The following is a 27,903-nucleotide window of genomic DNA, read 5'->3' as shown; positions in this document are numbered from 1 at the left end:
TATAATTTAAAATACATTTATTTAGTGTCCATTTCGTTTCTGTTCTGTTACACAAAGCCGTTAAATAAATACATTCTCCAAGTCACTCGAGTACACACCTACTCGCTATACAGATGAGGTAGAGAAATCGATAGGCTCGCACGAGGGTTCTCGTGTGTGAATGCCCCTCTCCCCCCAGCCTACCCGGACCTCCCAAACCGAGCCAGGAGTCCACATGTGTGTGGCTGGCAGGGAGCAGGTGGCCGGGACCCGCCTGGCCCTCAGCATGGCTGAGCCCTGTGGCTCGCCCCCTGCCCCGTCCCAGAGAGGCTGACCCCTGGGCACAGTTTCTTCTAGAGGCTCTCCTGCACGAAGAGCAGCACGCTGACCAGAGGCTCCGTCAGGAGGAGTTCGCTTAGCAAGATATTCTGATATATGTTTATATATAAACAGACCAGCCAGCAGACGTTTTCAGTCTGCCTTGTTTAAAAAAATACTTCCCTTTATATTATGACATAGAGCTAAATGTGGTATCTGGTTAACAAAATATCCTTCCTCCGACTTGCTGCCTTTCCAGACCCAGAAGTGACTGAGCTCCAGTCTTGTCACGGGGGTGTGGCTGCACCCACTCTGGGCCCCTGGCCCCCACCCTCTCAGCATGCAGGCATTCACGGGATGTTCTCTGAACCACAGAATAGACTTCACTATTTACACTATAGAACAGGGACCAAGAGACCCACATCAACATAAATAGGTTTTCTTTTAAAAACACAGTCCCCAGGGTTCCTGGAGCCCACGGAACTCCAAGGAACCCCCTCACTCAGTAGTTCCTGTGTCTGCACTGCCACCCAGCTCTGTACCCACCCAGAGCACAGCCATAGAGCCTGAGCAGGGCAGGCCCAGAGACAAAGGATCTAGGAGCCAAGGCTGCCATTCACACCAACGTGGGAAGGACAGCCTCATGCTGAGGGAGGGCACTGAGCGGAGGCCACGCCCCAGCTGACCACTGACCATGCCAACACAGCCAGAACAGGCACACACCACAGATACATGTGGCTACACATTCACCCACATGCACGCATGCATGCACATCACACATGCACATGCACATCACACATATAGCACGCATGCATAGCTACGTGCACATGCTCACACACACACAGCACAGATGCATGTGTCATACAAGCCCCCTGTGCCCACATGCACACTTCTGCAGACACATACATATGCTGACACAGTCTCATGCATGCACACACTTCAGACTTGCTCACGCACGTGCTCACGCATATGCTCACGCATAAACCTGCAAGCGTGTTCACACATGCATGCACATAAATGCACACATACTTCACACACACGTGTGCTCGTGCACACGTATACACACAAAACCACTTATGCAAGCACACTACACATACGTACACTCTTGCACATATGCATGCATGTGCACACACACTCAAACCAAGCCAGGTCAGTGTAGCCCATCCATTTTCCTTCCCTGCAAAGACAACAGAGTGGCCAGAGAGAACAGCCTGCCTTTTGCCAAATCCTAGCCCCAGATTCTCTCCATCCACATGCGTCCTCACGTCTGCCTCCTCCCGCAGTAACACAAAGCAAGCTAGGAAATGAACCCTTCAAGGGGTTGGCCCCTCCCCTCTGCTGTGCCCACCCCTGGGGGGAGGGCAGGCCACTGGCTGCCACCCCAGGCCTTAAAACCTACACCAAAGTGGCTGGGGTGCGTGCCAAAGTCTCCCAGAGTGGGGTCCACCCACTTCCCAGGACAGTCTCACTGGGTATAGGGTCCTGGCTTCCAGAAGCCCTGAGGGCAGTGTCCACACACAACCTGCTTTATTACTTTAAAAACAACAACAGCAACATCCCTCTTGATTTAGTGGTTTCAAACGACAAAGCAGATCAGGCAAAGAGGTTAGGAGGGGGCGTAGAGGGGAGGGACGAAGGGGACCCTCCAGACTGGGCACCACCAAGAGGAAGGGGAGCCACAAGCCTGAGGCAGGGCAGGGATGGAAATAATAATTATTATATATTAGTTAAATAAAAATAATTTAACAGTCACCAACATCACTCCCAAGAGAAGTGCTCCATGTCAGAGGGGACAGCAGTGACCCCCGCGGCTGGGTGGCCGGGCTGTCTCTCTCCTAGTGGTTTGACTCTCTAAGCCAGTGCTGGAGCAGGACAGCCCACAGGCGGCCACACAGAGACCCTGTATGGCCGCGAAGGTGCACCCGGTGCTCCTCAGAGGGAGCCCAGAGCAGGGAAGGGTGCCGCTCGCAGGAACTGGCCTCTCAGGGACGGACACAGCTTGGAAAGCATGGTGCCACGCTCTCAGGTCATGGGGGTGGGGGTGGGGCGCGGACAGAGGGGATGCAGGGGCCAGACCAGGGCCACCTCCCGCCTCTGGGTCTTTGAGAGTACGGACAAAGAGGCAGGGACAGCAAACCCAGCCAATCCCCGGGCTCTCATCACCATGTGCCAAGTGTGCTGGGGGCCCCATCCCAGGGACTCAGCCCTTGCAGTGTAGACCCCTCACACTGGGTGCATGGCCTCTTCCCCCTGCAGCAGTCTGGCCGGCCCCGGGGCTCAGCCCTTGCAGGTGTAGACCTCCTCACGCTGGGTGCACTGCCTGCACTCCACGTAGCAGCACCAGCGCACCTGGCACTGGCAGGGCCGTGTCACCACCCGGCTCTGGGTGTTGTGGCCACGCCCACAGCAGATGCTCTCGCAGTTCTTCTCCCGGTGGCACCTGCGGCCGGCAGTGCCCGGGGAGAAGCGGCTGGCCAAGCAGAAACTGGGCGAGTCGTCCAGGTGCACAAGCTCTGGCGTGCGGGGCAGCAGGTCGCTGCCTCCTGTCCCTGCAGCCCGGCCCCGAGGCGGCGAGATGGCGCCGGCCTCCCCGGTGGCCTCGTTGGTGGTGCTGCCCACCTTGAGTGCTGTCTCGTACTTGTGTTTCAGGCGCTTGCCCACCTCGTGGAAGGGTGCCAGCTGCCGCCAGCACGTCCGCACAGTACAGGAGCCCGACACGCCGTGGCACTTGCACGTGGTCTCCACCCCAGCCTTGATTACCTGGTAGGGGAGGGGGCTGAGCATGAGGGCCACACTGAGAGGCTGGGCACAGCCCCTGCAGATGACCCCCAGAGGGGCTCGACCACACAGCTCCCCCGGACGCAAGCCCAGCCTGGGGGACCACCACTACCCATCACCCAGGCTTCCTGGCTCTTGCACCTGTCCCTCTACCTCCAAGCCACAGATGTCCCCAGACAGAAGCCCTACATCCAGTACCATGGCCTCCAGAGTGGCCACTGCAGCACCTGTGGTCCCGTGGAGACATTCCCTCCTTGCATCCAGGGCTCCCCTCTGAAGGGACTGAGCAAGCCTCCCCTCTAGCCCTGCTGTCAATGCCCCAACAGGACCCCCCAGTCTGGGCTTAGCAGCCTACTAGCCTACTTCCTGGAGAAGTGAGGAGAAACGAGTTAGCTGGCCCAGTTGGCAGAACTGGCCCCCGGATCTTCCAGGTCAGCCCCAGAGGGGAGGGACAGTACCCCCACTTCCACACACACGCACAGAGTTGCCCTAAGGGGCCTCCTGCCTGACCACCCACACTGGGGTCCCTGGCAGCAGAGAGCGGAGGAGGCCCTCTCTAGTGGGCCCCATCCCAGGATAGGCCTGAATTCCCATGCTGCCCTCAGGGAGGGCTGGCTGGCTTGAGGGGGATTAGGAAATGTGGCTGCCCTCTGGCCCGGCAATAGAAGAGTCACATTTAATGACACTCTGCTGAGAAACCTGGACAAATTTAATTAAAACGCTGCTTACCCAGGCCCGGCAGAGCTAATGGAGCACTTTCCATATTCTGACTTTTCATTAATAGCTTACAAAGGAGAGAATGCAAAAGAAAAGAAATAGCCTCGCCTTGGGGATTTAATCTGCCCGCACCCCTCTGCAGAGGGCAGAAGGAGGGACAAGGGCTCCGAATAAAAAGGGGGAAATTGATTCTTTAATAAGTGCAAGACTCAGAAGTCTGGTTTCTCAATAAAGAGGGGCTCAGATCAGGGCTGGCTCTAATTACCTGGCCCCCTCCCAGGCTGGGGCTCCACATCCTGGGGGCTGCCTGGCGAGCACGCAGAGCCCCTGACCATCCCCAGGCCGGGCAGAGCCTCGGGGGGCCCTTGGTGGTCCGCATTGTGTGAGGACTAAGGGGACGGGGTGCTCTGTCTGCAGTGAAGCTGACAGCACTCATGCCTCCTCCTCTCGTGTAGGCCCAGGAGCTAAGGGGCTACAGGGAGGGTGAAGGATGGCCGGGAGCCAGGTACCCCCAGGTCCAGCCAGCCTGCAGCCAGCAGCCCCCAGAAGGGCCTAGCTAAAGACCTTACAAGTCTGTCCCCCGCCCCCTCCACAACAACCAGTATCTCCGTAAGAAAACGACACTCAAAGGTAAGGAGACTCCAGGGCCCCGGCTGGCACCACATGCCGGGAACACAGACCCGGAGGCGGCAATACTACACCTCCTCCTAGCCCTAGCCCTGTCCCCCACTTTTGCGGGTCGTGAGCACCAGCTGCTGCTCCCATGCCCCGCCCCCATGCTCCACCCCACCCATATGCTCCACCCCCTGCCCCCACCAAGTCTGTGCCTGGTCCCATGCCCTGCCCATACCTATGCTCCACCCCATACCCCCTCGTCCAGTCCTGTACCCCGCCCATGCCCACACCCTACCCCAAGTCCAGGCCCCTGGCCCCGCCCAGGCCTGTGCCTGGCCCCATGCCCCACCCTCACCCCGCCCCATGTCCATGCCCCCCCCTCGCCCCGCCCATGCTTATGTCTGATTCCTATGCCCCGCCCACACCTATGCCCCTCCCCACATCCATGCCCCGCCCCGCACCCCGCCCATGCCCACTCCCCACCCCGAGTCCTCGCCCCTGGCCCCATGCCCTGCCCCGCACCCCGCCCCGCTTGCCTTCACACCCACGAGGTTGTTGTGGAAGTCCACGCGGGCTCGCAGGTCCTTGCTTGAGCGGCGGCCCAGGAACTCCTTGACAAACTTGCTGCTGTACTTGAGGTTGTCCCCACAGCCGCCCCACTGCCAGGCCTCCCGGTTCTCCAGGTCGGGGGCCTCATCACACGTGCAGCGCTCCATGCGGCCCGCGCTGCACGCCTTGGCCAGCGCATGCGTCAGGCCGGCCGAGGAGATGGCGTAGAGGAAGGCGGTCTCCTTGAAGCCTGTGGGGGCGCAGGGAGGGCGGATGGGTGAGCAGGCGGGAGCAACCCCCACCTCACTCAGGTGCTGCTGGAGCCCCGAATGCTGACAGCATGCGGGGTCTGCAGTCAGGATCCTTGCGGGTGCGCACCGCAGGTGGGGGGCATCCCTGCCTGGGCCGCCATGTGCCCCCGGGGGTACGAGGCGCTCCTATGTGCTCCAGGCACATGATGTGTCGGGGTAGAGAGAATTCCAAGTGCATGGAGATTTAGGCTCTACCCAGGGATCAGAGACTGCGTCTCCGACCCACCAGATTCTCCCCCGGACTTGGCGAGCCCTGCCCTGCCCCTCAGGTCCTCAGTTTTTAAACAAGGCTGTTGAAAGTCTCAGATCAGAGCGCAAGGAGAGAGGAGAAGGCAGGCCCCCTGTTCGGAGCACCAGCTGGACCTCTGCCCCTCATGCCCAGCCGCTGGGCCTTGGTCACCACCATGTGGCAACAGCCATCAGAGCTGCCTTGCGCCCTGTCAAAGCTGCCCAGATGCGCCCCGTGCTGCCAGCTACTGTTCCCCAGGAGGGGCGGGGCAGGAGGGAGGGGCCTGGCTGTTAGGGCAGTGTGGGGAGGAAGGTGGAGCTACAGGTGGGTGTGGTAGTGGGGGACAAGGGACCGGTCAGGATGTAGGGGTGGATGGAGCGGAGGACGAGCCACACAGAGCAACCCCCCCATCTCCGCACCCTACCCCCAGGTGCCCTGGGACCCAGTGAAGGGACGATGTCCTAGGGTGCAGACCTGCTCAGAAGGTCCTACCTCTAGTGCACTCACCTCGCTTGAGCAGGCTGGCCCGGTAGCGGCCCTCCAAGGTACAGTTCCAGCGCTCAAACCGGAACTGGTACTGGCATTCAAGTGCGCTCATGCTCACCGCCTCCACCAGTGTCTCGGCCACCCCTGGGTCTCTGCGGCACATGCGCCTTTGCTTGCGTTCCAGCTTCAGCCGGTCGCAGGCCTTGTAGTGTGCCTGGGCGGCGGCTTCCGGCTCCAGGGTCAGCGGGAGAATGGTCAGGGGCTCACTGCCCGTTAGCCTGGGTACAGAGATGCCAGGGTGAGGGCCACGCCCGAGGCAAGAGACAGACAGACAGACACACTCACACACACACACACACACACACACACACACACACGCACCTTCAGGCCAGCCCAGCACAGCGGTGGGCCAAGGGCGCAGATGGACAGGGCAGGGAGGGGTACAGGAGCCCAGGCCACAAGGGGACCACATCCGACACTCTGCCCCACCCACTCCTGTGTCTGCTTACCCAGCTGGAGCATGTACTGCTGCTCCAGGACCCCCACCCGCTGCCGCCCAAAGCTGCAGTGACTCAACCCCACAATGGCCCTGTGGCCTCTGGGAGAGGGTCCTGGCTCATTCCCTGCTCTCCTGCAGCCTGTACAGATGGCCCTGCAGGTCCCAGTAGGGTCTCCAGGAACTCCTGGGCCACTGAGGAGCTCCCGGTCGAACCCAGGGGAGGCCCAGAGCCGGCTCCTTGTTCCCCTGCAGCTCTGACCCTCTGATCTGAGCCAAGGCCCTGACCTTCAGAGTCAGCCACCTGTTCTCAGGTCCCCCCAACCCCCATTTCAGCTGTTCCACCCAGGGGCCGACTGGTCCTGACCTCCTGCCTGTTCTGTGCTCAGACACATCTCAATGTCCCCACACGGGTGATGCCACATCCGGGCTCTAGGTACACCCAGACCCTCAGCCCTCAGGAAGGAGAGGTGCCCAACTAGACATGGGTGGGGCTCCGGTCCTCTGACATGAGCATCACAAGAAACAAGCCTCTGCACCCCAGTGACCCACAGGAGCCAGGGGCTCCAGTATTCTCAGACACTTACACCCCACATCATGTCCCATCCCTCTTACTGCTGCCCTTCAAAAGCCCCCTCAAGGGCATGGTGGCCACTGGGCTGGCTCCTGGCAGCTTTCTGCAGGGTAAGGTGCTCAGGCAGGTGCTCCTAGAAGCTGGATGGACCCAGCAATGACACAGCAGGTCAGGCTCCTCTGGGGACAACCTAGGGTAATGACTTCCAAGGCCCCTCCCTTCCCCTGCCCTGCACACACCCCAGCATGGCCTCTCCTTGGCCCTGCCTGGGCTTGGGGGGCCAGAGTGTGCTGGGGGGATAGGCATGTACCCTGCCAAGGGCAGAGCCTGTACAGGGCAGAGTTGATCCTTGCCCTAAGGACCCCAGACCCACGTTCCTGATGGAGCAGCACCAGCCTTGCCCTTCCTGGTCAGCTCCCCAAGGGCAGGAGGCCAAGGTGCTGAGACTTGGGAACCAGGCCCAAAGGAGGCCCAGGCAGGAGCCCAGCAAGGCTGCAGGGATGCCAAAGCAGAGGGCATGGGGCACGGAGGGGAGTAGGCAGGCAGGTGGGAGAAAGGAATCCCTGCAAAAGACCCTGGAGGGTAAAGCCATGAAGGACACAGAGCGGGAAGAACCATCCTCTTCACACTCAGGTGCAGTGGGCGCAAGGGGCTGGCCAGCACCCTGGGAGGACACCCCAGGGTGTTCTGGGCTAGCATGGCACCAATGGGCTGCTGGGGCTGAGCCCTGAGCTGCAGGAGAGCCGGGCTACAAGTGTCCCAGAAGCCCAGGGTGTCGGTGAGCAGAGCCCAAGGCGTGTTCCCACCAGATTGAGTCCATACACATGTTGCACAGCACATGCCTGGGGACACTGAGCCAGGAGGACCAACTGGTGTGCTGTGACCAGTGAGAGTATGGGCTGGAGGAACCCCAAAGGTCCGCAAGGCACAGACAGGCCCCATGTGGGCAGCAAGGCCTCTGGGGAGAAGGCACCTGTGAGCTTCAGCGACCTGCACCCCCAGTTCCCATCCTGGGGTCAGGGCATCCTGCCTCAGAGCATGGGGACATGGCAGGGGTCACTTCGTGCACTTCTAGGCCTCATGCCTGAGCTTAAGCGGCCCTGAGCACAAGGACAGCTGAGCTGGGCCAGGGCAGGCAGGGGCCCGGGGACCCCACACTGCAGAGTGGAAGAGCCACACTCCCCACACAAAGGCAGCTCACACGACGGAGACGTGTCCCCAGACAGGAATGTCAACAGCTGTGCCCACAACGGCGTGCCGCCACACACCGGAAGGGCTGCAGCCTACAACCTGCACAGCCCCCAGACTGGATTCTCCGAGATTAACCCAGCTCTAGGCTGGTGCCAAAATATGCCTGTGTCCAACAGGACCAACCACAGCAAGGCTGGCCCAGGGGTACCTGGGGCTGTGCTGGTGACAGCAGCTGTGGGTGTGGGGAGGGGGACGGATGGCAGGCGAGCCCACCTCCCAGCCTGCCTTGGGGCGTCAGGGCCAACCTGCATCCTCACCGCATGTGGGGGCTGAGGATGGGGTCCCCACACACACCCAGGGCAAGCCTGCGTCCTCACTGCATGTTTGGGGCTGAGGGCAGGGGTCCCCACACACACCTGGGGCAAGCCTACATGCATCCTCAATGCATGTGGGGGCTGAGTGCGGGGGTCCCCACAAACACCTGGGGCCTGCCTGAGTCCTCACTGCATGTGGGGGCTGAGGACAGGGTCCCCACACACACCCGGGGCCAGCCTGCGTCTTCACTGCACACGGGGCTGAGGGCGGGGGTCCACACACACACCCAGGGCCAGTCTGTCTCCTCACTGCACGTGGGAGCTGAGGGCAGGGGTCCCCACATACACATCCGGGGCCAGGCTGCGTCCTCACTGCACATGGGGGGGTTGAGGGAGGGGGTCCCCACACGTACCCAGGGCCAGTCTGCGTCCTCACTGAGGTTGGCCTCTGCCCCAGGCCTCCTTAACTATTGGGGTGCACTCTGCTTGAGACCAGCCTGGGGCTGCAGTGGCAGGGGACAGACCCTCACAGAGGTGCCAGCAGGCAGACGGTACACGGGGTGCAGAGAACGGGGTGGGCATCAGTGAGCATGGACACCCAGGACAGAAACCCAAACACGGAGAGGAACCCTCAGAAGTGCCAGACAAAAGGCAAGAGGGTCATAAAACACTCTTGGAACACGGAAGGCTCTTTTCCATGTGACCCAGAATCCAGAGGCCCAGAAAAACGGTTAAGTGTGAGAGGGTCTACCGTGCACAGCAGCAGAGTCCCGCATCAGGGGAGATCCTGCGAGCTGGATCCCAGACCAAGAGCCAACTGCCTTTCTGTGTGGAGGCGTGGGTGTGGACAGACCCCTTTCCTGCAGATCAGCAACCAAAGGAACCAGCTGCACATGGCCATGGGATGTGGCCACACAGTTCCAGGATGGAGCGCATCTGTGAGAACTTGTACGTGGCTCCGCCCCACTCAGAAACACAGAGTAAAACCGCCCTGGTGTTATTTTCCAGTCATCAAAGGAGCACAGGTGAGGACTGTTGTGGACACGGGGAAGAGGTCTTTCCCCCGTGGCTGGATTTCTGAACTCACATGTCTATGAAATTCACCCCATTCTCTTTCCAAAGGTGTCTCGCTCACACGCTGCCCCAACACCCACTGTTGCATGAAAAGACCAGGGCCGCCCATGCCATGGAGTCTGCAGGCATCAGCAAGCCACAGCCCACAGCCCGTGCCCCCAGAGGGCCTGCACCCATGGGGAGCCCAGAGCAGAGGAGCCTGGGGACACATGCAGCTCACTCCTCTCTCCGCAGCCCAAGAGCTTGGCACACATGCAAGGGACAATGTGTGGGCTATTCAAGACCACACGACTCCACACACAACCGTCAGCCCTATGTGCTGGCCTCTTCCCACACACCTGTCTCTGGAGTCTGTACCTTCCAGGCCACAGAGCACTCCAGGCCCCGGCCCCACTGCCCACCCCACAACAGCGTACCTGCCTCCAGGCTCAATGCAGCTGCCCCCTGCCAGCAGGCATCCAGCCTGGCAGAGGCAGCCGTGGAGGAGGTGAGGCTGGGCAGGCTGTCTGCAGGCAAGTGGCCTCCTGGGCAGGCAAGCAGCACCCCATCCCCGTCCTATCGGGCAAGCTCCTTCCAGTGCTGGGCTATCTCCCACCAGGAAATAAATCCTAAGGAGGTCTAAATGTCAGCACGGCACTTGGTGACATTCAGGCATTTTCAAAGACATGATAACGCACGGAAATGTTTCACAGCCTCACACTGAGATCCCCCAAGTCCCTCCTGCCGAGTCAGAGGGGACCACGCTCCGATCCCCACGGTGACCTCGTCAGGCACTTTTTAGTGTCCTCCCAGACACTAACCCTCTTTACTGCACAACTTTCTTCTGTGTGTGCCATTTCTCCTATCTCATTTTGCAGGCCTGCCCCTCCTGTAATGTCCTGAACACCGTCTCCTAAACGCAGGCACACCAGTGCTCTGTCCAAGCCAGGCAGGGCCAGCGGCCTTCTGCAGGCTCCTTGTTCTGGGCTCTGCCCTGGCCGGTGGTCATTGGGCTGGTGTTTTACTGGGACTGTGTCGGGAGCTCCTTCCAGCAGGTCCAGCAGGCATGTGCTGGCTCTGTGTTTGCACAGGACACTTGAGAACCTACTCGGCAAGGCTGACACGTGAGATGGGCTTGCTGGGGCACCCACAGCCTCTCCCTGCTGCTGCAGTCCGGGGGCCTACAGGTACTCCCGCCAAGGTCAGCCCTGTGCTGGCCAGTCCTGGATTCCAACAGAGGTATGACTGATCTGATGTCCAACTGGCCTTCGGTGCACAAGCCACGTGTGCTGATTCATCTCTGATGGTTTTCACCTCTGTGTATGGTCGTGTGGTCTGCAGAGAGACGAGGCTGCTGGCTTTCTTTTTCTATCCTCAGCCATCCTTCCTGCCTTCCGGCCACGGTGCAGAATCTGCCAACTGCCATGCAGGGCCCAGAGCCCCCCCCCCCACCCCAGCTCCCTGGCCACCCACCAGCATAGAGCCATTCAGGGCACCTGTGTGCAGGTGTGGCCCCAAGGTGAGAGAGACCCACGGGCACCAGTGCCAGGAAGCGGGGACCCTCCCCACCGCTCACCCCATCTACATGCCCAAATTCACATCTCTGCCACCTCAGTGCCAGGAAGTGGGGACCCTCCCCCCACTCACCCCGTCTACACACCCAAACTTGCATCTCTACCACCCAGACCTGGCTCTCCGGAGACGCGGACACCCTACAGGTGGTTAGAGCATCAGAGGCCAAAGCCGGGGAACCTACCTGTCTGCGGAGCCAGCACTCTATTGCGGCAGCACAGAAATGCTCCCTTCCCACCCAAGGGTCTGTGAGGACAGCGGGCCTCCCTGTCTGTGTCCTGGTTCTCAGAAGGAAGCCCTGACCATTTCCGTGACCAGCATGGCAAGTTCGTCGGTTATCCCCTGGGCGCCCAGCTCAGGTTAAAGAAGACCCCTCGGCCGTTCATTTGCTACAAGCTGCTCAAAACTCATAAAAGGATGTCAAGTGTCCTCAAATGTGGTCCCTGCATCTGTTGGCATGTGATTTTTCTGCTAAAACAGGAATGCCACTAACTGGATTTTCCAATGCTGGCCATGCAGCACGCCTCGGATGAAAGGGGTTTTGTCCTTCCTCTGTGTTGTGAGCTGTACCTTAAGGATGTCGGGTCTAGGCCGTTTGCATCTGTGTTTGTAATTTTCTCTTCCATGCTCTTCCCACTGGGTCTCAGTGCCTTAGCAAAGCGCTCACTGTCTCAGTTTCCCAGAAGATGAGTCAGATCAAAATCACATCTTCTTAACTGTTTGGTAGGACTGGCCTTTTCTGGATGAAAAGATCTCCCTGCTGATCCAATTACTTTTCTTTTTTTTTTCCTCTCCTCTTTTCCAAACAGTTTTATTGAGATACAACTCGCATACCACAAAATTCACCCATTTAAGTCCACAATTCAGTGTTTTGCTGCATTTTCACAGATGCGTGCAAACACGGCCAGTCGATTTCAGGGCATTTCATTGGCTCAGAGACAAACCTATTCTTCTACACCTGGCCACCACTAATGTACTTTGTGTCTGTGGATCAGCCTGTCCTGGACGTTTCAGACAAATACGGTAGGTGGCCTTTGGTGACAGGGCTCCTGTGCTGACAGCATGTCCATGTTGCTGTGTGTCACCATATGGACAGACCGCATTGTGCTCACCTGTCCTTGGGCGGTGGACTTGAGTCATCCACCCTTTCGCCATCATGCGCAAGCCACCGCTGCCCCTCCCGTGCACATCTGTGCGTAGACGCTGGTGTCCACCAAGGAGCAGAAGTGCTAGTCACCATTGTTGAGGGAACTGTCAGATCGTGACCGCTAACCCACTTCCCTACTCAAAACAGACTCAGTATTTCTCTGTCTCGAGTCTGTTTCTGTTACTCTTCTGGTTTTCTGCGTTGCCTCAGAATTTGCAGCCTGGTTGGCAGGAAAGCGCTCAGCATCCCCTACTCTTGTCTGCAGAATCTGTAGCGATTTCCCAGCAGCAATTCCCAGAGAGGGACCCTTCATCTCTAATGCACAGTTGGTACTTTGTTGGTTTTCACACGGCTTCTGTTTTCTTCCTTCTGCCATGTTTGGCTTTAGCTTACTGTTCTTTTCCTCAAATCTGTGACCAACCGCTGCTGACCGCATCCAGGCTTCTCTCCACTTCTGCACCTCCTGCTTCAGAATCAGGTCACCATGCAGACAGAGCCTGGGTCATAGCCCAAAGACCGTATACAGCCCTAATCACAGCCCCAGTCATAGGCCAGGTCACCATGCAGAGCCTGGGTCATAGACCAGGTCACTGTGCAGAGCCTGGGTCACAGCCTGGAGACTATGCAGAGGCTGGGTCACAGCCAGGTCACTGTGCAGAGCCTGGGTCACAGCCCAAAACACCATGCAGACCCTGGGTCACAGCCTGGAGACTATGCAGAGCCTGGGTCACAGCCCAGATCACTGTGCAGAGCCTGGATCACAGCCCAAAACACCATGCAGACCCTGGGTCACAGCCTAGAGACTATGCAGAGCCTGGGTCACAGCCCAGATCACTGTGCAGAGCCTGGAACACAGCCCAGATCACCATGCATACCCTGGTCACATCCTGGAGACTATGCAGAGCCTGGGTCACAGCCCAGATCACTGTGCAGAGCCTGGAACACAGCCCAGATCACCATGCATACCCTGGTCACATCCTGGAAACTATGCAGAGGCTGGATCACAGTCAGGTCACTGTGCAGAACCTGGATCACAGCCCAGATCACTATGCAGACCCTGGGTCACAGCCTGAGACTATGCAGAGCCTGGGTCACAGCCCAGGTCACGGTGCATCAGCCTGGATCACAGCCTGGAGACTATGTGGAGCCTGGGTCACAGCCAAGGTCACTAGGCAGATACTGAGCCACAGCCTAGAGACTATGCAGAGCCTGGATCACAGCCCTGGTCACTGTGCAGACCCTGGGTCACAGCCTGGAGACTATGCAGAGCCTGGATCACAACCCAGGTCACCATGCAGAGCCTGGGTCACAGTGAAACTCCCTCAAGGTCCACTGAGGTGGTGTGTTCTCTCCCTGACCTCCTACGTTCTCTATGCTTACATCCTGTCCTGTCGCAGAGCCAGTGATCAGACCAAGGCCCTGGCTAGGACCCCGGTCTCCTCAGCCACACGGCTGGTATTTCTTCCACAGGTCCGCCCCATTTCACTTTGTCTCCTCTCCTGCCTCCTTTCCAGTTACTCCTTGATAACCCATCTCCCCCTGGTGATTTGAACTTTCATGTTGCATTGCCGCTATTTCACAGCCACCCTCACAACTGCACACGTCTGTGGCTTAGTCACGTCCAGTGGTGGGCAATACCAGGCCTGAGGACACAAGCCTGTGAACCCCACTCCCAAATTACAGGCCGTTGTGTATTTTAGTTCCACTGTGAGGACCCAACAGGATGCTGGACACTCCTCGGCTCCTGGACAGTGGCCTTCTGAGCATCTTGCAGCTTGTCTGTAAAGGTCTGTATTTCACTTCCCTGGGCAAGTCCCCAGCCTGCCATGCACTGTGTGCATCTCTGCTCTGAGGTTCACCACCAGGCTGACCAGCCTCCCACAGTATCTGCATCTGCTGGCCCAGGCTGCTTTTATGGTTCCTTGTCTTGCGTGTTTTATGCTTCTATTTCATGTTCTGGAAGCATTTTTGTTTTCTCTGTTTAGGACGACTTGGGGCCTCCTGAATCCTGCATGTGACCCTGACAAATTCTGAGACTTTTGGAAAATGCTCTGCCATTCTCTGCAAACAGGACCCCTGGCCGCCCAGTCCCTGAATCCGGCCTCTGGCCTCTGGTTCTCTGCATTTCTGCCAACACAGGCCACACTCCACGTGAGTCTCCTGCCCCATCATCTGCCTTACTGGCTCTCTTCAGCTATTTCAAATCCGCTTTCAATGATGTACACCTTCCCCCCAGTCCCATTTGGTTTCTCCAAACCTGCTGGGTCAGTTTTTGCAGTTTCTTACTCCTTGTGGATACTCCAAGGTTATCTCCTCCCTGGAAGCATGCTGAGAGCTCCCATTCGGCCTGTGACACTCCACTCTGGGTCCGCTGCCAGAGCTGGGGAGGCCCCCAGAGAAAGGCACCTCCACACATGCCTGCCCCGCTACCCCTGGCCTGTGCTGCTCACCGTACATGACAGACAGAGGGCACATGTCCCCAAGTTCACATCTGCTGGGACCTTGATATGTGCTTTTTTTGGAATAAGCGCCTTAGTAGATGTAATGAAGGTTAGGGTCTCGAGACAAGTCCTCCCTACACTGGGTTTTGTGCTGTTGAGGGCCCCTCCTCCTGATCAGCCTGCAGTGACACCAAGGAGACCCCACCCTAGTCCCAGCAGGCCTGGAAAGAACCCAGGACAGACACAGCTAAGTCTAGGAGCCTGTCCCCTTCCAAGGAGGGGCCTGAGACTGGCATGCTGGTGGCCTGGGGATGGGGCCACCCCTCTGAGCACCTAGCTGGTCACACACTTCCAAACCTGCCCCCTTGGGCAGCCAGGGGGCAGGGCGGCACTGCCAGCAAGGAATGGGGGATGTCCCTGTCCTCAGCAGGAGCCGGCAGCTGGCCGGTCCCCAGAGTGCTTGCTTCCTCCAGCTCTGAGGCCAGGCAGATTCCAATGGCCCTTCCTCCTGCCAGCAGGCCCGGCCACCCCAAGGGCCACCCTGCCCACAAACCCAGCTCCCAGGGCTGGGCGGAGGGAGAAGAGGCCGGAGTTCCAGAAGCCACAGCGCGCTGCCAAGGAACCTCAGCCCCACCAGACAGCGTTTAATTTCTGTGCGAATCGAATTCAAAACAAATTCCAATGCGGAGAAACTGGTTCTGAGATTAACCCTCCATCTTCCTGGGGCCTGCAGCCTGACTCAGCCCTGCGTGGGGGATGTGGGGGTGCGTTGGGGTGGGTGCAGACACCAACAGAGCCGGGGGCTCCCTGCAGCCTGACTCGGCCCTGCGCAGGGGACATGGGGACATGGTGGGGTGGGTGCAGACACCACCAGAGCCAGGGGGCTCCCTGCAGCTTGACTCGGCCATCTGATGCCCAGGCCCACCAAGGAGGAGGCAGGGGCCACGGGCCATGGTAACCAGAGCAGGAGCGTGGCGAGCACCCTTGTGTTTATGACAGCTGTCACCTCTATGAGAGCTGCCGACACTCTACTTCCCCACATTCCAGGGCACCCCCTCTCCACTCCCTTGTCAACAGGCTGTGTCCACACAGGGGTGGTGAGAATGCATAGTGGATGCTCCCAGCCCAGGGGGACACAGGACTCAGCAAACTCCACTGCACAAGGCCGGGGGTCCCTGAGCCCAACAGAAATGTCCCTGTCCACCCTCAGCAACCGCCAGGACAAGCAGAGCCCCTGGGACCCCAGGCCCTGAAGGCCACCAGTCAGCTGGCCTCTTTGGCCGCCGGCCAGCAGGGCAGGCTATGGGTACCCAGGAGAGCAACTGAGGCCGTCCAGGACCCAAGTCACAGGCAGGTGAGGGGAGACGAGGGAGCAGCCAGGCTGTGCCATGGCCCTGGGCCTCCCAGATAGCTAGAGTCCGAAGGAGCTCACAAGCAGGGCCGGGCAGGACGTGGGGCAGGCCCCTGGCGCCCACCTTCCTGCCTGGAGCTGGCCTCCTGCATGCCCAGCACAGCCGGGGACACGGGGAGGGCCCCGGGGCGGCTGTGGCGGCTCTGTCTGTCCATGAGGGAGCCGGCTCTGACGTGCTCTGGTCTGGGAGCCCCTGGCAGCCTCTCTCCCGGGCCAGACCACTTCCCTGGCCGCGTCTACCTCAGGTATCGCTAAGAAAAACAAACGCAGCTTGAGGCTTGCCGTTTTCCATTCCCTCGTCCGGCCGCCAGTCTCGAGGTGCACGGCCTGCCAGCTGGGCGGCTGGGTTTCCTCCTGCGGCCAGAGGCGCCAGGCCAGCCAGGAACCGCGCTGGGAGGGGCAGGGGAGGACGGCAGGCCGGGCCCGCGGGTCACGGAGCCGGGCGGCCAGCACGCCACCCAGGTCGGCGCTGCCCTCCTGTGGAGGCCCCTGCACGGCCACCTGCCGCCTGCTAGCCCACGGAGGCCCCTTAACGATGAGCCACCCCGCAATCCGCCCCGGCCTCAGGCCCCCAGCTTCCCCACCCATACCAGGGGGTGCTCCCAGCCCTTCAGCCACACCCCTGCCCTGGGAGCTCCAGAGGCACCCCCAGCCCCTCAGCACACAGCCCACTGAACGGCCATCAGACAGGTCTCAGGCTGAGCCCACCATTCCTGTAGCTGGGGACGTCAGGGCCAGCGGGGGCAGGGAGGGGGACTGGGAAGCCTGATGCAGCAGCCCCTTAGACCCCAGGCCAGGCTTCTGAGTGCAGAGCGAGGGAGCAGAGCCTCGGACGCACCTGCCTGGTGCACTTTGGAGCACTCGGGGCTCCCTAGAGGCACTGCAGGTACAGAGGGGCCCCGCTAGGCCATGCTGCTTTCCTGACACAGACCCCAAGCAGGGCAGAGGCCCACAGCCCTGCTCGCCACCCTCCAGAGGCATACTTGCCAGCAGGGGCCTGGCCTCGCCCACCTCCCAGACAACTGTGCTTCCACGATACCCCTCTGGGCCTGCCGAGCTGGGACAGGCACTGCCCACCAGGACAATACACAAAAGGGCCAGTGCCCCTCCAGGCCTGGATTAAGAGGGCCGGGTGCTGGCCCTGCTGACTGGTGTCATTTTTCTGCAACCAGGAAAACCAAGCCAGGCCCCTTATCAGCTCATCGCTCGTCCTGCGTCCAGGTCCCATAGCCCCCCGGGAGAAATTGTGTGTGTGCATTCTTTTCCAGGAGAAAAGCTACCCACACACTTTTGCTATTGTCCTGGACATGGTGGGGCCCCCAGGGACGGGCCGCGGGTGACGCCCTGGGCCAGGGCCACCCTGGAAGCCCTGGCAGGGTCCCACCAGTGCCCTCATCTGCAGAGTTGGGTCCCGGCCACAGTGGAGAGGATGGGGGCGAGATTAGGCCAGCTGTCCCCCCGTCCAGACGGCCGCCGGCTGTGGCAGGACATCTGCTCCCACAGCTGAGGGGGGCCAGGTGGCGGTGGCTTCCTCCTCACCTCAGGCTTCACCACGAGGCCTCAGGAGGCCCCCAGCCCAGAGGCCTGGGCTGGGCTGGCACTTAGCACCTGCTTCTACTGGTCTCTGTGCTGGGGGGCTGCGGGCCCCACAGAGGAGACTGGTCAGGATGGCAGGGAGGAGGGACAGAGTCTGGAGAGCAGAGATGCAGAGGCGTATCCCTACCCTTGTCCACCTGCCTCCCCATACCTGCCCCAACCCCTCCACACAGTGCCCTCCAGTCTGTCCAGCCCACCCCACGTGCCCACAGGGCCACTTCCAAGGGGCTGCACAGTCTCCCTGCTGGCCACTCGGCTGCCTGGACACTGCGGAGAAGGCCTGGGCCTGCCCTCCTGCTCAGCTCTGACTGCAGAGCTGAGCCCACTCCATGGCCTCCCTTCCAAAGGCTGGAGCTGGGGCCTTGCAGGGCTACTGTGGGCACGTCCATCCTGAGGTGGGTCTGTGGACACCATGGGCCCAGCCTGCTTCTCATTCAGCTCTAGCTCCACACCCCTGGCCCCCAGCCAGGGAAACATAGGGGACACCTCCCTCTCTGCCAGCCCCACCCCGGCCCCCCTGGGCTCTGGGTCACCCTGGCCTCACCATGAGAGGCTGACTCCCCCCACAGGCGAGCCTGAGCCCCCACCCCCAACACACAGCCCTCTAGGAGCCCTTCCTCTGGGCAGCCAATAGGCACATAGCCACACAGAACCCCCAGCTGGGCTCCAGGCTCATACAGAGGGGCACCGCCACCTCCTGACACTGACCTTGCACGCACAGTCAGCCACTCCCACCATGACAACAGCCCCGAAGGCAGGGCAGGCTCCCATACAAGTCCCAAGAACCCCTGACCAGGCCCGTAGACAAGCCTCTAGTAAACAGAGGACCACCTTTACCACACAGTCATGCTGGGGGGGTGGGGGGTGGAGACCCATTGTGAAGGCCCAGGCACAGCTGAGAGACAGCGTGCCGGCTCACACTCCACGTTCTCCTCCATCTAGGAATAAACCTCTACATATATAAAGAGCTCTGACAAATCAACAACAAAGACCCACAACCCAGCCAAGAGCTGGGCAAAGAAACTGAGTAGACATTTCTCCAAAGAAAACATAATGGATGACTAACATGCCCGTGAAGGATGCTCAACATCGCCCATCATCAGGGAAATGCAAGTCAGAGCACAGTGAAATACCACTCCACACCCACTGGGATGGCTAGAAGAAAAGGCAGAGCTGATCAACACACTAGAAATAACAAGAACCAGCGAGGATGTGGAGACACTGGACATTTCTGTATTGCTGGCGGGAGGGTAGCATGGTGATTACCATACGATCTAGCAATTCCACCTCTCAGTATACATACCCGGGGAACTGAAAATCTACATCCACAGAAGAACTTGTACACTGATGCCCACGGCGGCATCACAAGAACCAAATGGTTGAAGCCAGCCAGGTGTCGGTCAGCAGGGGAGTGCACGTAACAAACTGCTGTGCATCCACACAATCGAACACAACATGGTCACTGAGGGAATGAAGCACGGATGCATGCCACAACGTGGATGAGTCTTGAAAACGCTATGCTCAGTGAAATAAGCCAGACACCAAGGCCACGTGCTGTATGATTCCACTTATGTAAAACGTCCAGAGCAGGCAAATCCACAGAGACAGAAAGTGGATTAGCAGTTGCCAGGGGCTGGGGTTGGAGCGGGGGGAGGCAGGATATGAGGTTTCTGGGGTGATGGAACGCTCTGGAATTAGATAGTGGTGCTGGCTGCACAGCCTTGTAGATGTACCAGAAACCACTGCACCGCAGGCTCCAACAGGGTGACTCTATGGGATAGGAGTTCCATTTCAATCACAGAAAGGCAGTGGGCCCTAAACGCCCTCAGGCCCCATTCACTGCAGCCCAGAGCACCTTAGCTGCCTTTGACATTGCCTCGAGCACCCCACGCACCAATGCCTGGCCTGGCTGGGGGAGCCTCCTCCATACAGGCCTCCAGGCTGCCTGGACCAGACAGACCTCCCAGCAGGGCCCTGCTCCATGCTCCCTCCCCCAGGCCAGCCTGCAAGTGTCACCCACAGAATGCAGATTGCTGGGGCCAACCCCAAGAAAGGGCCTCAGGGCTCATGACAGCCCTTCCTAGCTCTCTGAAGATGACCCACATGGGAAGCCTGAGGCCTCCACTCACCCAGCAGCCCCCGGATGTAAGTCTACGGGCGGCCACAGGGGCTTCTGCTGGGGCTGGCTTGGCACATGCAGGATCTCTAAGAAAAGGGCAGCGAGGTACCAGGGAGCCCAGGCCCGGCTCTGCTGGACCCAGCCCCTGGCTCCATGCTTGGGGGAGCACCAGGGCTCCTCGCCCTGGGTTTGGGGGCATCCCTTCCTGAACAGATTTTCAGCACACACAGATCACTCCTCGATTTCATGTTCTCACCTATAACACCAGAAGCAGGGGCAGGCAAAGCTTTCAGCCCACCCAGGTCCACAGGGCATGGGGGGGGTAAGGGTCTGAGTCTGTTTCCCAAACTCGCCAGGAGACCTCAGGCCAGCCCCTTTCTGCTGGGAGCCAGGCCCCCCTCCTTCCAGGAGGGCATCAGGCCAAGCCGTCTAGGCCCCTGGAGAACCAGATGGAAACACCACCTGCTAATCACACCGCCAAGAAGCAGGGCCAGGCCACTGAGGAAGAGGGAAGAGCCCCTTCCCCGAGGCCAGGCAGCGGCCCAGAGGGTCCTGCCTAGTGGCCAGAGCCTGGGAGGGCAACGGGAACAGGCCGGGTTAGGTTGCAGCCTCAGGGAAGGGGCAGGGAGGGCTCCCACCGCCCACGTGACACCCCACCACCCGCCCCCCCCCAACCCCAGGCCAGCCTCTCTCGGTTTCTGGCCTGTAACAGGAGCTGCCCTGCCTGCCTGTGAGCCGCCGTGCCAGGCAGAGTTCTCCGAGAGGGGGAAGGGAGAAAGAGGACCTGAATCCCAGCTCCTTCCTCCTGCTCACTCTGCACACCAGGCTGGGAGGGAAGCCCCCAGCCCCAGCCCCAGGTCTGCCCCAGCCCCAACCCCAGTCCAGCCTCAGCCCCAGTCCAGCCTCAGCCCCTGTCCCAGTCCCAGCCCTGACCAGCCCCTGTCCCAGCCTCAGCCCCAGCCTCAGTCCAGCCCCAGTCCCTGTCCCAGTCCAGCCCCAGCCTCAGACCAAGCACTGACACTGACCCCACCCCAGCCCCAGCCTATCCAGCTCCAGCCCCAGCCCAGCCCCTGCCCCAAGCCAGCCCCAGCCCAGTCTATCCCCAGCCCCAGGCCTGCCCCAGCCACTGCCCCAGTCCAGCCTCAGCCCCAGTCCAGCCCCAGCCCCTGTCCCAGTCCAGCCTCAGATCCAGTCCAGTCCCAGCCCCAGCCCTGACCCATCCCCAGCCCCTGTCCCAGCCCCTGTCCCAACTTCAGCCCCAGTCCCAGCCTCAGTCCCAGCCCCAGTCCCAGTCCAGCCCCAGCCTCAGACCCAGCACTGACCCTGCCCCAGCCCCAGCCCCAGTCTATCCCCAGCCCCAGCCCCAGCCCTGCCCCAGCTCCAGCTCCAACCCTAGCCACAGCCCCAGGCCCTGCCTCAGACTTGCCCTGCCCACCTCAGGCTATCTCCTTCCCCTGGCACTTCAGCCCCTGCCACTTTGCTGGGCCGGGAGAAAGGGCCCCAGACCCAGGCCCAGCCAGTCACTGCTGACCAGAAAGGCTGGGCCTCCATGCACAGACTGGTCCAGAGTGTGTCTTTCCCCCTCCTCTCTTCCCAGGTCTGGCCCCACCTTGGGAATCAACCCCTGAGGTGCTTGCTGGGCAAAGACCCATAAAGTCTACTCTGCTCTGCCCATCCTGCTGGCACCCAGCAGACCCCACCCCAGGACCTCTGTCCATCAAACAGAACCCAGCTCTCCTGCCTGGTACGGTGGTGGCAGGGCCCCCAGCAGAGCCAGCTGTCCCCTGGCCATAGATCTGCCTGGTACACTCTGCACAGGACAGCCTTTGGGGCCAACATGCTGGACAAGAGGGCTGGTCAGGGGAGTTCATAGGGGCACCAGGCCCTCTCCCGCAGGCCCGTGAACTAAACAGCAGAGCTCAACAACTTCCCCAGAGGTAAAAAGTCTGGAGGCTGCCCGTGGTAAGGGTGGAGGGCTTCCAGCCAGGACCCGAGACCCCCACCTCCCCTCTGTGGCTCTGACCTCCCCAGGAGGAGCAGGGCTGTCAGCAGGGAGCCGCTGGGAGCAGACAAGCCCAGGGTGTGTCTGAAGCCTGGTGAGCAGACCCGAGGCTGGGCCGGGAGAGTGGGGAGGCACAGCTGGCTAACAGGCCGCCGTGACTCACCGTGGACCTGCGGCCAGACGGCCATCCTCTGACCCTCCCTCTGCCCGCGAGGGCGAGGCAAAGGCTGCACAGATGGCGTGCAGGGGCGTGCCAGCCTCTGCACAGCCGAGGCCCCAGCCAGGAGAGGGCTGCCAGGTGGGGTCTCCAGGGGAAGTAGACACGGAGCTGACCCTGGAAGACGACCCAAGAGAAAGGAACAGAAGGAGAAGGGGGGGAAAGAAAAACACAAAGGGAAAGTTTCCCATGAAAATATTTTATTTTCTTTGAGAACAGGATACACCTGCAGGGCTCCTAGCCCAGTGGCCTCTCCCCGCCCTGACGGTGCCACATTTCTGGACCAACGGGGCCCTCTGCCGGCCAGCCGCCGCGCGACGGCGTCCGGGCCCGGGGCGAGGGAACAGGTGACGGGCGGAGGGCGGCGACCAGAAGCAGCCAAGGGGCGCCCAGGGCAGGGGCCAGAGCGAGAGGGTGGGCCGCGCGGCTCCAGGGGCGGTGCCTGGGCAGCAGGAGAGGAGTCCAGAGACCCCGCGGGGGTGCTGGCGCCGTGCCACCCCCGGACCTCCGGGTGCCCATCTGCGTGGCGCAGCGAGGGAGGGTCCCCAAAGGTCTCTGGGCTGGACATCCCAGATCTCGGGGACAGGGGCGAGGAAGTACAGGGCAGGAGCGAACGGCCGGGAGCGACGCGCAGGAAACACGCACACTGCTACTACGGAGACGCGCTCCGGGAGGCGACCCCTGAGACGGCGGGGGTGGGGGGGGGGGCGGCGTTCACGGCCCCGGCCGGGCCCTGTGCACCGGTCGGGTCCCACAGACGCGCTCCCGCGGGGCCGGGGCCCGAGCGGCCGTAAGAAGCAAAGCGCAAGAAAAATAAATGCCTCCAGCTTGGAGTTATTTTTTTTTTTTCCTCCTTTGGGGCTCGGTGCAAGGAACATCTGGATTTTGTACGTATTTTTTTTTGTTGTTGTTAAATTAACTTCTCGAGGAGAGAAAGGAGGGGGGAAGCTGCAAGGCGGGTGGGTGGGTAGGGGCCGGGGGAGGCTCCAGCCGTTCCGCCAGAACTCGGCGGCCTAACAGGGAGCCAGGACCAGCTTGGGTCCCCCAACTCCGGGGAGCCCCGCACACGGGCGCGTCGCGGCCACGACGGCTCCGGGGTCACGGGGGACCGCGGCCCCGCCGCCAGCCCGTCGTCGGGTGCGCCGGCCCCTCTCCCCACGCCGCGCCGCCAGGACGCAAACAAACAGCGCCCGGCAACCCGCCGGCCCCCAGCCAGCCGGCTGGGGCCCGCGCACCTGGGCCGCCCGCCCCGCGCCCCGTCCCCGCGCCGCCCGCACCTACCCGAAGTAGGCGGCCGAGGGGCGCAGCGCGGCGAGCAGCAGCGTCAGCGCGAAGGCCGCGGCCAGCCAGCGCGCCAGCAGGGGCCCATCCAGCATCTTGCCGCGCCTCGGCGGCTGACCATCGCGCTCCCAGCCCCGCGTAGGGCGCCCCGCGGCCGCCGCCCTCTTATAGCGCCCGGAGCGCCGGGCCGGGGGCGGGGCGCCGGCCAGCTGGGCCTGGCCCGCCCGCACCCAAGGAGGGGTCACGCCGGCGCCGGGGGCGGGCCGAAACCCGAGCCGAGCGCACCGCCCCGCCGCGCCGCCGCCCGGCCCCTCGGGTGTCGGGGCGCGCCCCGCGCGTGGAGGCGGAGCGCGTGGGGGGCGGGAGGAGTGGGGAGCGAGCGAGGGGGGGCCGGGGCGGAGCGTTGGCTCCGAGCCGCGGCCGCCGGGGCGGGGTGGGGGCGCGTGGAGGGCCTGGGCGGGGCCGAGGCGGAACGCCGGCTCTGGCTTCGAGCGGCCCGCCGGGTTGGGCTGACCCGGAGCGGCCATGGGGGCGGGGCCGGGGGGGCGCGTGGAGGGCCCGGGGGCGGAGCTCGGGGCCCGGACGCGCAGGGGTGGGGCCTAGCGGAGTCGAGGTTGGCCCTGGGCTGAAGCGCGCGCGACCGCTCCCCTGGGAGTTTGCGTGGACCCGGAGACCCGGCAGCAGGCGGGTCTTCGCTCTTCGCGAAACCGGATCCCTCGGGAAGCAGGCAACCTGGCCACCGGAGGGCACGGGCCGGGTCGCTCAAGCTTTGGGGACCTCTGTCTCCCCATCCTTAAACCGAGGGAGCTGAGCTAAAGGCTGAGGTCACTGACGGCTTGGATGCCCGGGCACCTGCCCCTTCTCTGCGCCTCTGTCCAGCGGGGCCTGGGAGGAAGGGAAACCGGGGCACTAAAGGGGCAGCAGGGGACACGATAGAGCCACTGCTGAAGCAAGACGGGTGTCAGAGAACCCAGAATCCGGACAGATATACAAATTACCGGACACAAGACTGGGTTCCAGGAGAACCCTTGGGCGCCGGCCGGGCCAAGGGTGCTCCGTGTCCGTAGCCACACACACCCGGGAAGAGAGCACAGCTCTGCCGCCCAGGCCGCGGTGCAGGTGTCCCAAAAGGCCAGCCTCCAGATAATTTAAAGACGCTGCTGCGAGGGGAGAACTGGGGGAGCTGCTTCTGTGCACAGGGACCCTGGGTCTCAGAGCCCCCAGGGGCTCTGTTCAGGGGCCCTGTATCCGGGGGATCCGAGCGCCTTCAGAGGTTGGGCTGGTGGGTTCTAACAATCCACCATTCTGTGCTCAGAGGCAAAGCAGGGGGGTGGGGAATGCACCTGACAGTGGCCCCTGGGGGCAGGTGAGCATGCCCCCTCTTGCCTGCGGAGCTCCTGTAGGTGGGGCCTGGACAAGTCACTTTCTCTCAGGGCCTCAGCTGCCCCATCTGAGACCCATGAGACTCTGGGGAGCCGTGGCTTTGTCTAAGCTGTGATGTCATGTTTCGGAGGCCCCCACCCATGGTTAGCCCTCTCCGTGGGTGTGACTGGCCTCACGTCATTAACCCCTCCTGTGGGAGGGGGCGCTCTCCTGCCCTCATGTGTTCACACCCACCTCACCACCAGGGCTGGCTCTGCAAAGAGAACGCTGAGGGACCAGCCCAAGGCCACCCAGGCTGCGCGCTCTGGGGGCGCCCTGCCCCGCCCCCACGACCTTGGCCTCCTGCAGCCCCCGCAGGGCCTCCACCTGAAGGCCTGCCTCCCACACCCGGGAAGTGTGGGGCCAGGGGTGGGGTGGGGGGGGACACAGAGTGATGACATGTTTAAAAGCACGGAGATTGCGTCCAAGAAAAATGAAGTGTGAGATTGTAAACGTGTGTCTGGAAGGCGCTGCAGGCATTACTGAACTCCCTTCCGCAGGGGGCTGAGGGTTCTTACGGCGGCCGCCCAGTGAGTCCCGAGGACACAGGCGGTGGTGGTCCCAGCCCGGGGGCCGCAGCTGGTCCGAGGGAGGCTGGAAAAGACGAGCAGCCCACCCTGCCCCATGTAAGCCCCAGCTAAGCCACCCCAGATAGCAGTAGGAGAGGGGTTCTGAGAGAACCCTCCAGTCTGGGGACTGGGAACCAAGGCCTGCAGGACCACCAGGCTTTGCCCGCCATCAAGCAGGAGGGCCCACTGCCCCGTGCAGTGTGATGTTGGAGACCTAACTAAGGGTCTGGGCTGTGCCAGCCCCGGCCCCTGCACCTTGGGGAGACCGCTGGGTACCCCAACCCCAGGCTCCCTCACCTCCCCTGCCTCTGCCTGCAGTCCTACCTTCTGCACAAACCTTGCTCGCAGGCCCTGCAAGTTGTGCAGAGAGGCCTAGGGGCTCCCCACCTCTGCACCTGCACCCCTGCCTCCACCCACACCCAGCCCCTTGTCCACCTGGAACAGCAGCGCCACTCTGCATCCACTCAGGCTGGAGCTGGAAGGTGCAAGGTTCCTCACATAAGACAGGTGTCCACAGAACCAGCCCCAGATGGTAAACTGAGGCCTGATCCAACATCCCTGCCTCAGCACAGCATGAGAAGGGGATGTTTTCCGGGGAGGGTAGGCCTTTCTCACTGGCACCCTTGGCAATGGCCAAAGGCAAGGTTGCCCGTGTCTCTGTTGAAAAAGCTTGGACTTGAGGCTCCCCTGGCTGGAAGCACTCTGTCCCCCACCATGGTCACCTAGGTCTGCCTGGGCACAGGCCAGTATGCCAGGGGAGGGTATGCAGAGCGGGGGTCAGGACAAGCTGCTGCTGGTGGTCCAGGGCCTGCAGGGACATGGAGGAATGGTGCCGACCAGGCTGCACCGTGTGTGCTCTGCAAGCATCCCCGTGGGTCAGGACTGGGAAACACAGAGGGGAAGAGCACTGGCCCAAGAGGGCTGCCTCACAACAGGGAGGGGATTGTGCTCCAAAAAGAAGGCTACCTGGGGAAGGGAAACTCCAAGGCCTCAGTACGCACCAGGTCCTGATGCATTTGCAAGTATCCAGATTCATGGGGAGCTTACCCCCATGAACTGCTGGAATCCCACACAGCAACAGACCCTGAGTGGGTCCTCAGCCAGGCAGAGGGGCTGCCCAGGACTCCGCAGAACAGCAGACTCCTGCAAAGTTGGGGTGCCACCATGACCCCAGGCTGGGCAAGGGCAGGCCCCCTCCTGATGTCTCCAAGGCCCCAACTGGATGTGGCTGCAGAGGGTCTCCACTGTCTATCAGTGATGCCCTCGGTCCCCTCCTCCTAGCAGGGGACAGAGACAGAGCATTGGGGGGAGAAACAGAGAGAATGAGAGACAGAGACAATGAGATGGAGGGGACAGAGACAGAGCATTGGGGGGAGAGACAGAGAGAGAATGAGAGAGACAGAGACAGAGAGATGGAGGGGACAGAGACAGAGTGTTGGGGGGAGAGACAGAGAGAGAATGAGAGACAGAGACAGAGAGATGGAGGGGACAGAGACAGAGTTTTGGGGGGAGAGACAGAGAGAATGAGAGAGATAGAGACAGAGAGATGGAGGGGACAGGACAGAGTGTTGAGGGGAGAGACAGAGAATGAGAGAGAGAGAGACAGAGAGATGGAGGGGACAGAGACAGAGCATTGGGAGGAGAGACAGAGAGACAATGAGAGAGACAGAGACAGATGGAGGGGACAGAGACAGAGCCTGGGGGAGAGACAGAGAGACAATGAGAGAGACAGCGGGATGGAGGGAACAGAGACAGAGCGTTGGGGAGAGAGACAGAGAGAGAGAGACAAAGAAATGGAGGGGACAGAGACAGAGCATTGAGGAGACAGAGAGAGAATGAGAGACAGAGAGAGATGGAGGGGACAGAGGACAGGAGGAAGCCTGTCACCCACCCAGTCCTTACCCCTTCTCTGGGCCTCAGTTGCCCAGTCAACAGCAATGAGTGTGGAGCTCCAGGAGACTCTGGGAGGGCCAGGCTGGGGAGGTATTGCCAGCTACTGCCAGGATGGAGAGGGGGTGCAGTTCTCCGGGTGGTCTGGAAAGGAGCGGGCAAGCAGCCGCTTATCAGGAAACATTGCCTAATTGGGAAGGTTTATGGGGCCAAGCAGGGGGTCTCCCTGGGGGAGATGGTGAAAGCCACTCATGAGTCATTTGAAACTGAGCTGGACAAAGAGCTCAAGGAGAAATGATCCCACCCAGCCTGCCAGCCGTGGGCAGAATGAGCTCATGGGCTATGGGGCGCGTATGTGTGTGTGAGATCGTGAGCATGTGTGTGTGTGCACACTCATGAGAGAGAGAGGAAGGAAGAGAAGGCTGGTCCTCTCACAGCTGGGACTGGGAAGCTGAGCCCAGCAGAGCCTCTGCCAGGGCCCATCCCTGTGTGGCCAGGCTGCCCCCTGCAGGTCAGTGAGTTAAGGGCCCAGCATCCCAGACAGGGCTCAGTATCCAGCCGGCTGGACTAAGCATCTGGGTCCAGCATCCTAGTCAGCATCCTGTTCAGCATCCCAGGAAGCATCC

General features: G+C 61.3%; 1 protein-coding gene across 1 annotated transcript; it reads right to left on the bottom strand.

Moving 5' to 3' along the window:
* Positions 1-23,498, bottom strand: WNT9A (Wnt family member 9A). Its single transcript, XM_030315463.1, has 4 exons — positions 23,397-23,498; positions 6,004-6,260; positions 4,944-5,206; positions 1-3,057 (listed from the first exon to the last, which is right to left on the bottom strand). Exons 1-4 carry the CDS (start codon positions 23,489-23,491, stop codon positions 2,575-2,577), a joined length of 1,098 nt encoding a protein of 365 aa, XP_030171323.1. The 5' UTR covers positions 23,492-23,498; the 3' UTR covers positions 1-2,574.
* Between the last annotated feature and the right edge of the window lie 4,405 nt (positions 23,499-27,903).

The sequence above is a fragment of the Lynx canadensis genome, chromosome A1 (genome assembly GCF_007474595.2).
Source record: "Lynx canadensis isolate LIC74 chromosome A1, mLynCan4.pri.v2, whole genome shotgun sequence".
Taxonomy (NCBI): domain Eukaryota; kingdom Metazoa; phylum Chordata; class Mammalia; order Carnivora; family Felidae; genus Lynx; species Lynx canadensis.
This window is presented reverse-complemented; position numbering and strand designations above follow the sequence as displayed.

Excerpts from the sequence above, each read along its gene's own strand:
- WNT9A (XM_030315463.1), bottom strand. The coding sequence starts at position 23,491 with ATGCTGGATGGGCCCCTGCTGGCGCGCTGGCTGGCCGCGGCCTTCGCG. Across the intron at positions 6,261-23,396 it reads CCCTCGGCCGCCTACTTCGG|GCTAACGGGCAGTGAGCCCC; the intron begins GTAGGTGCGGGC and ends CTCTGTACCCAG. Across the intron at positions 5,207-6,003 it reads GGCCAGCCTGCTCAAGCGAG|GCTTCAAGGAGACCGCCTTC; the intron begins GTGAGTGCACTA and ends GCGCCCCCACAG.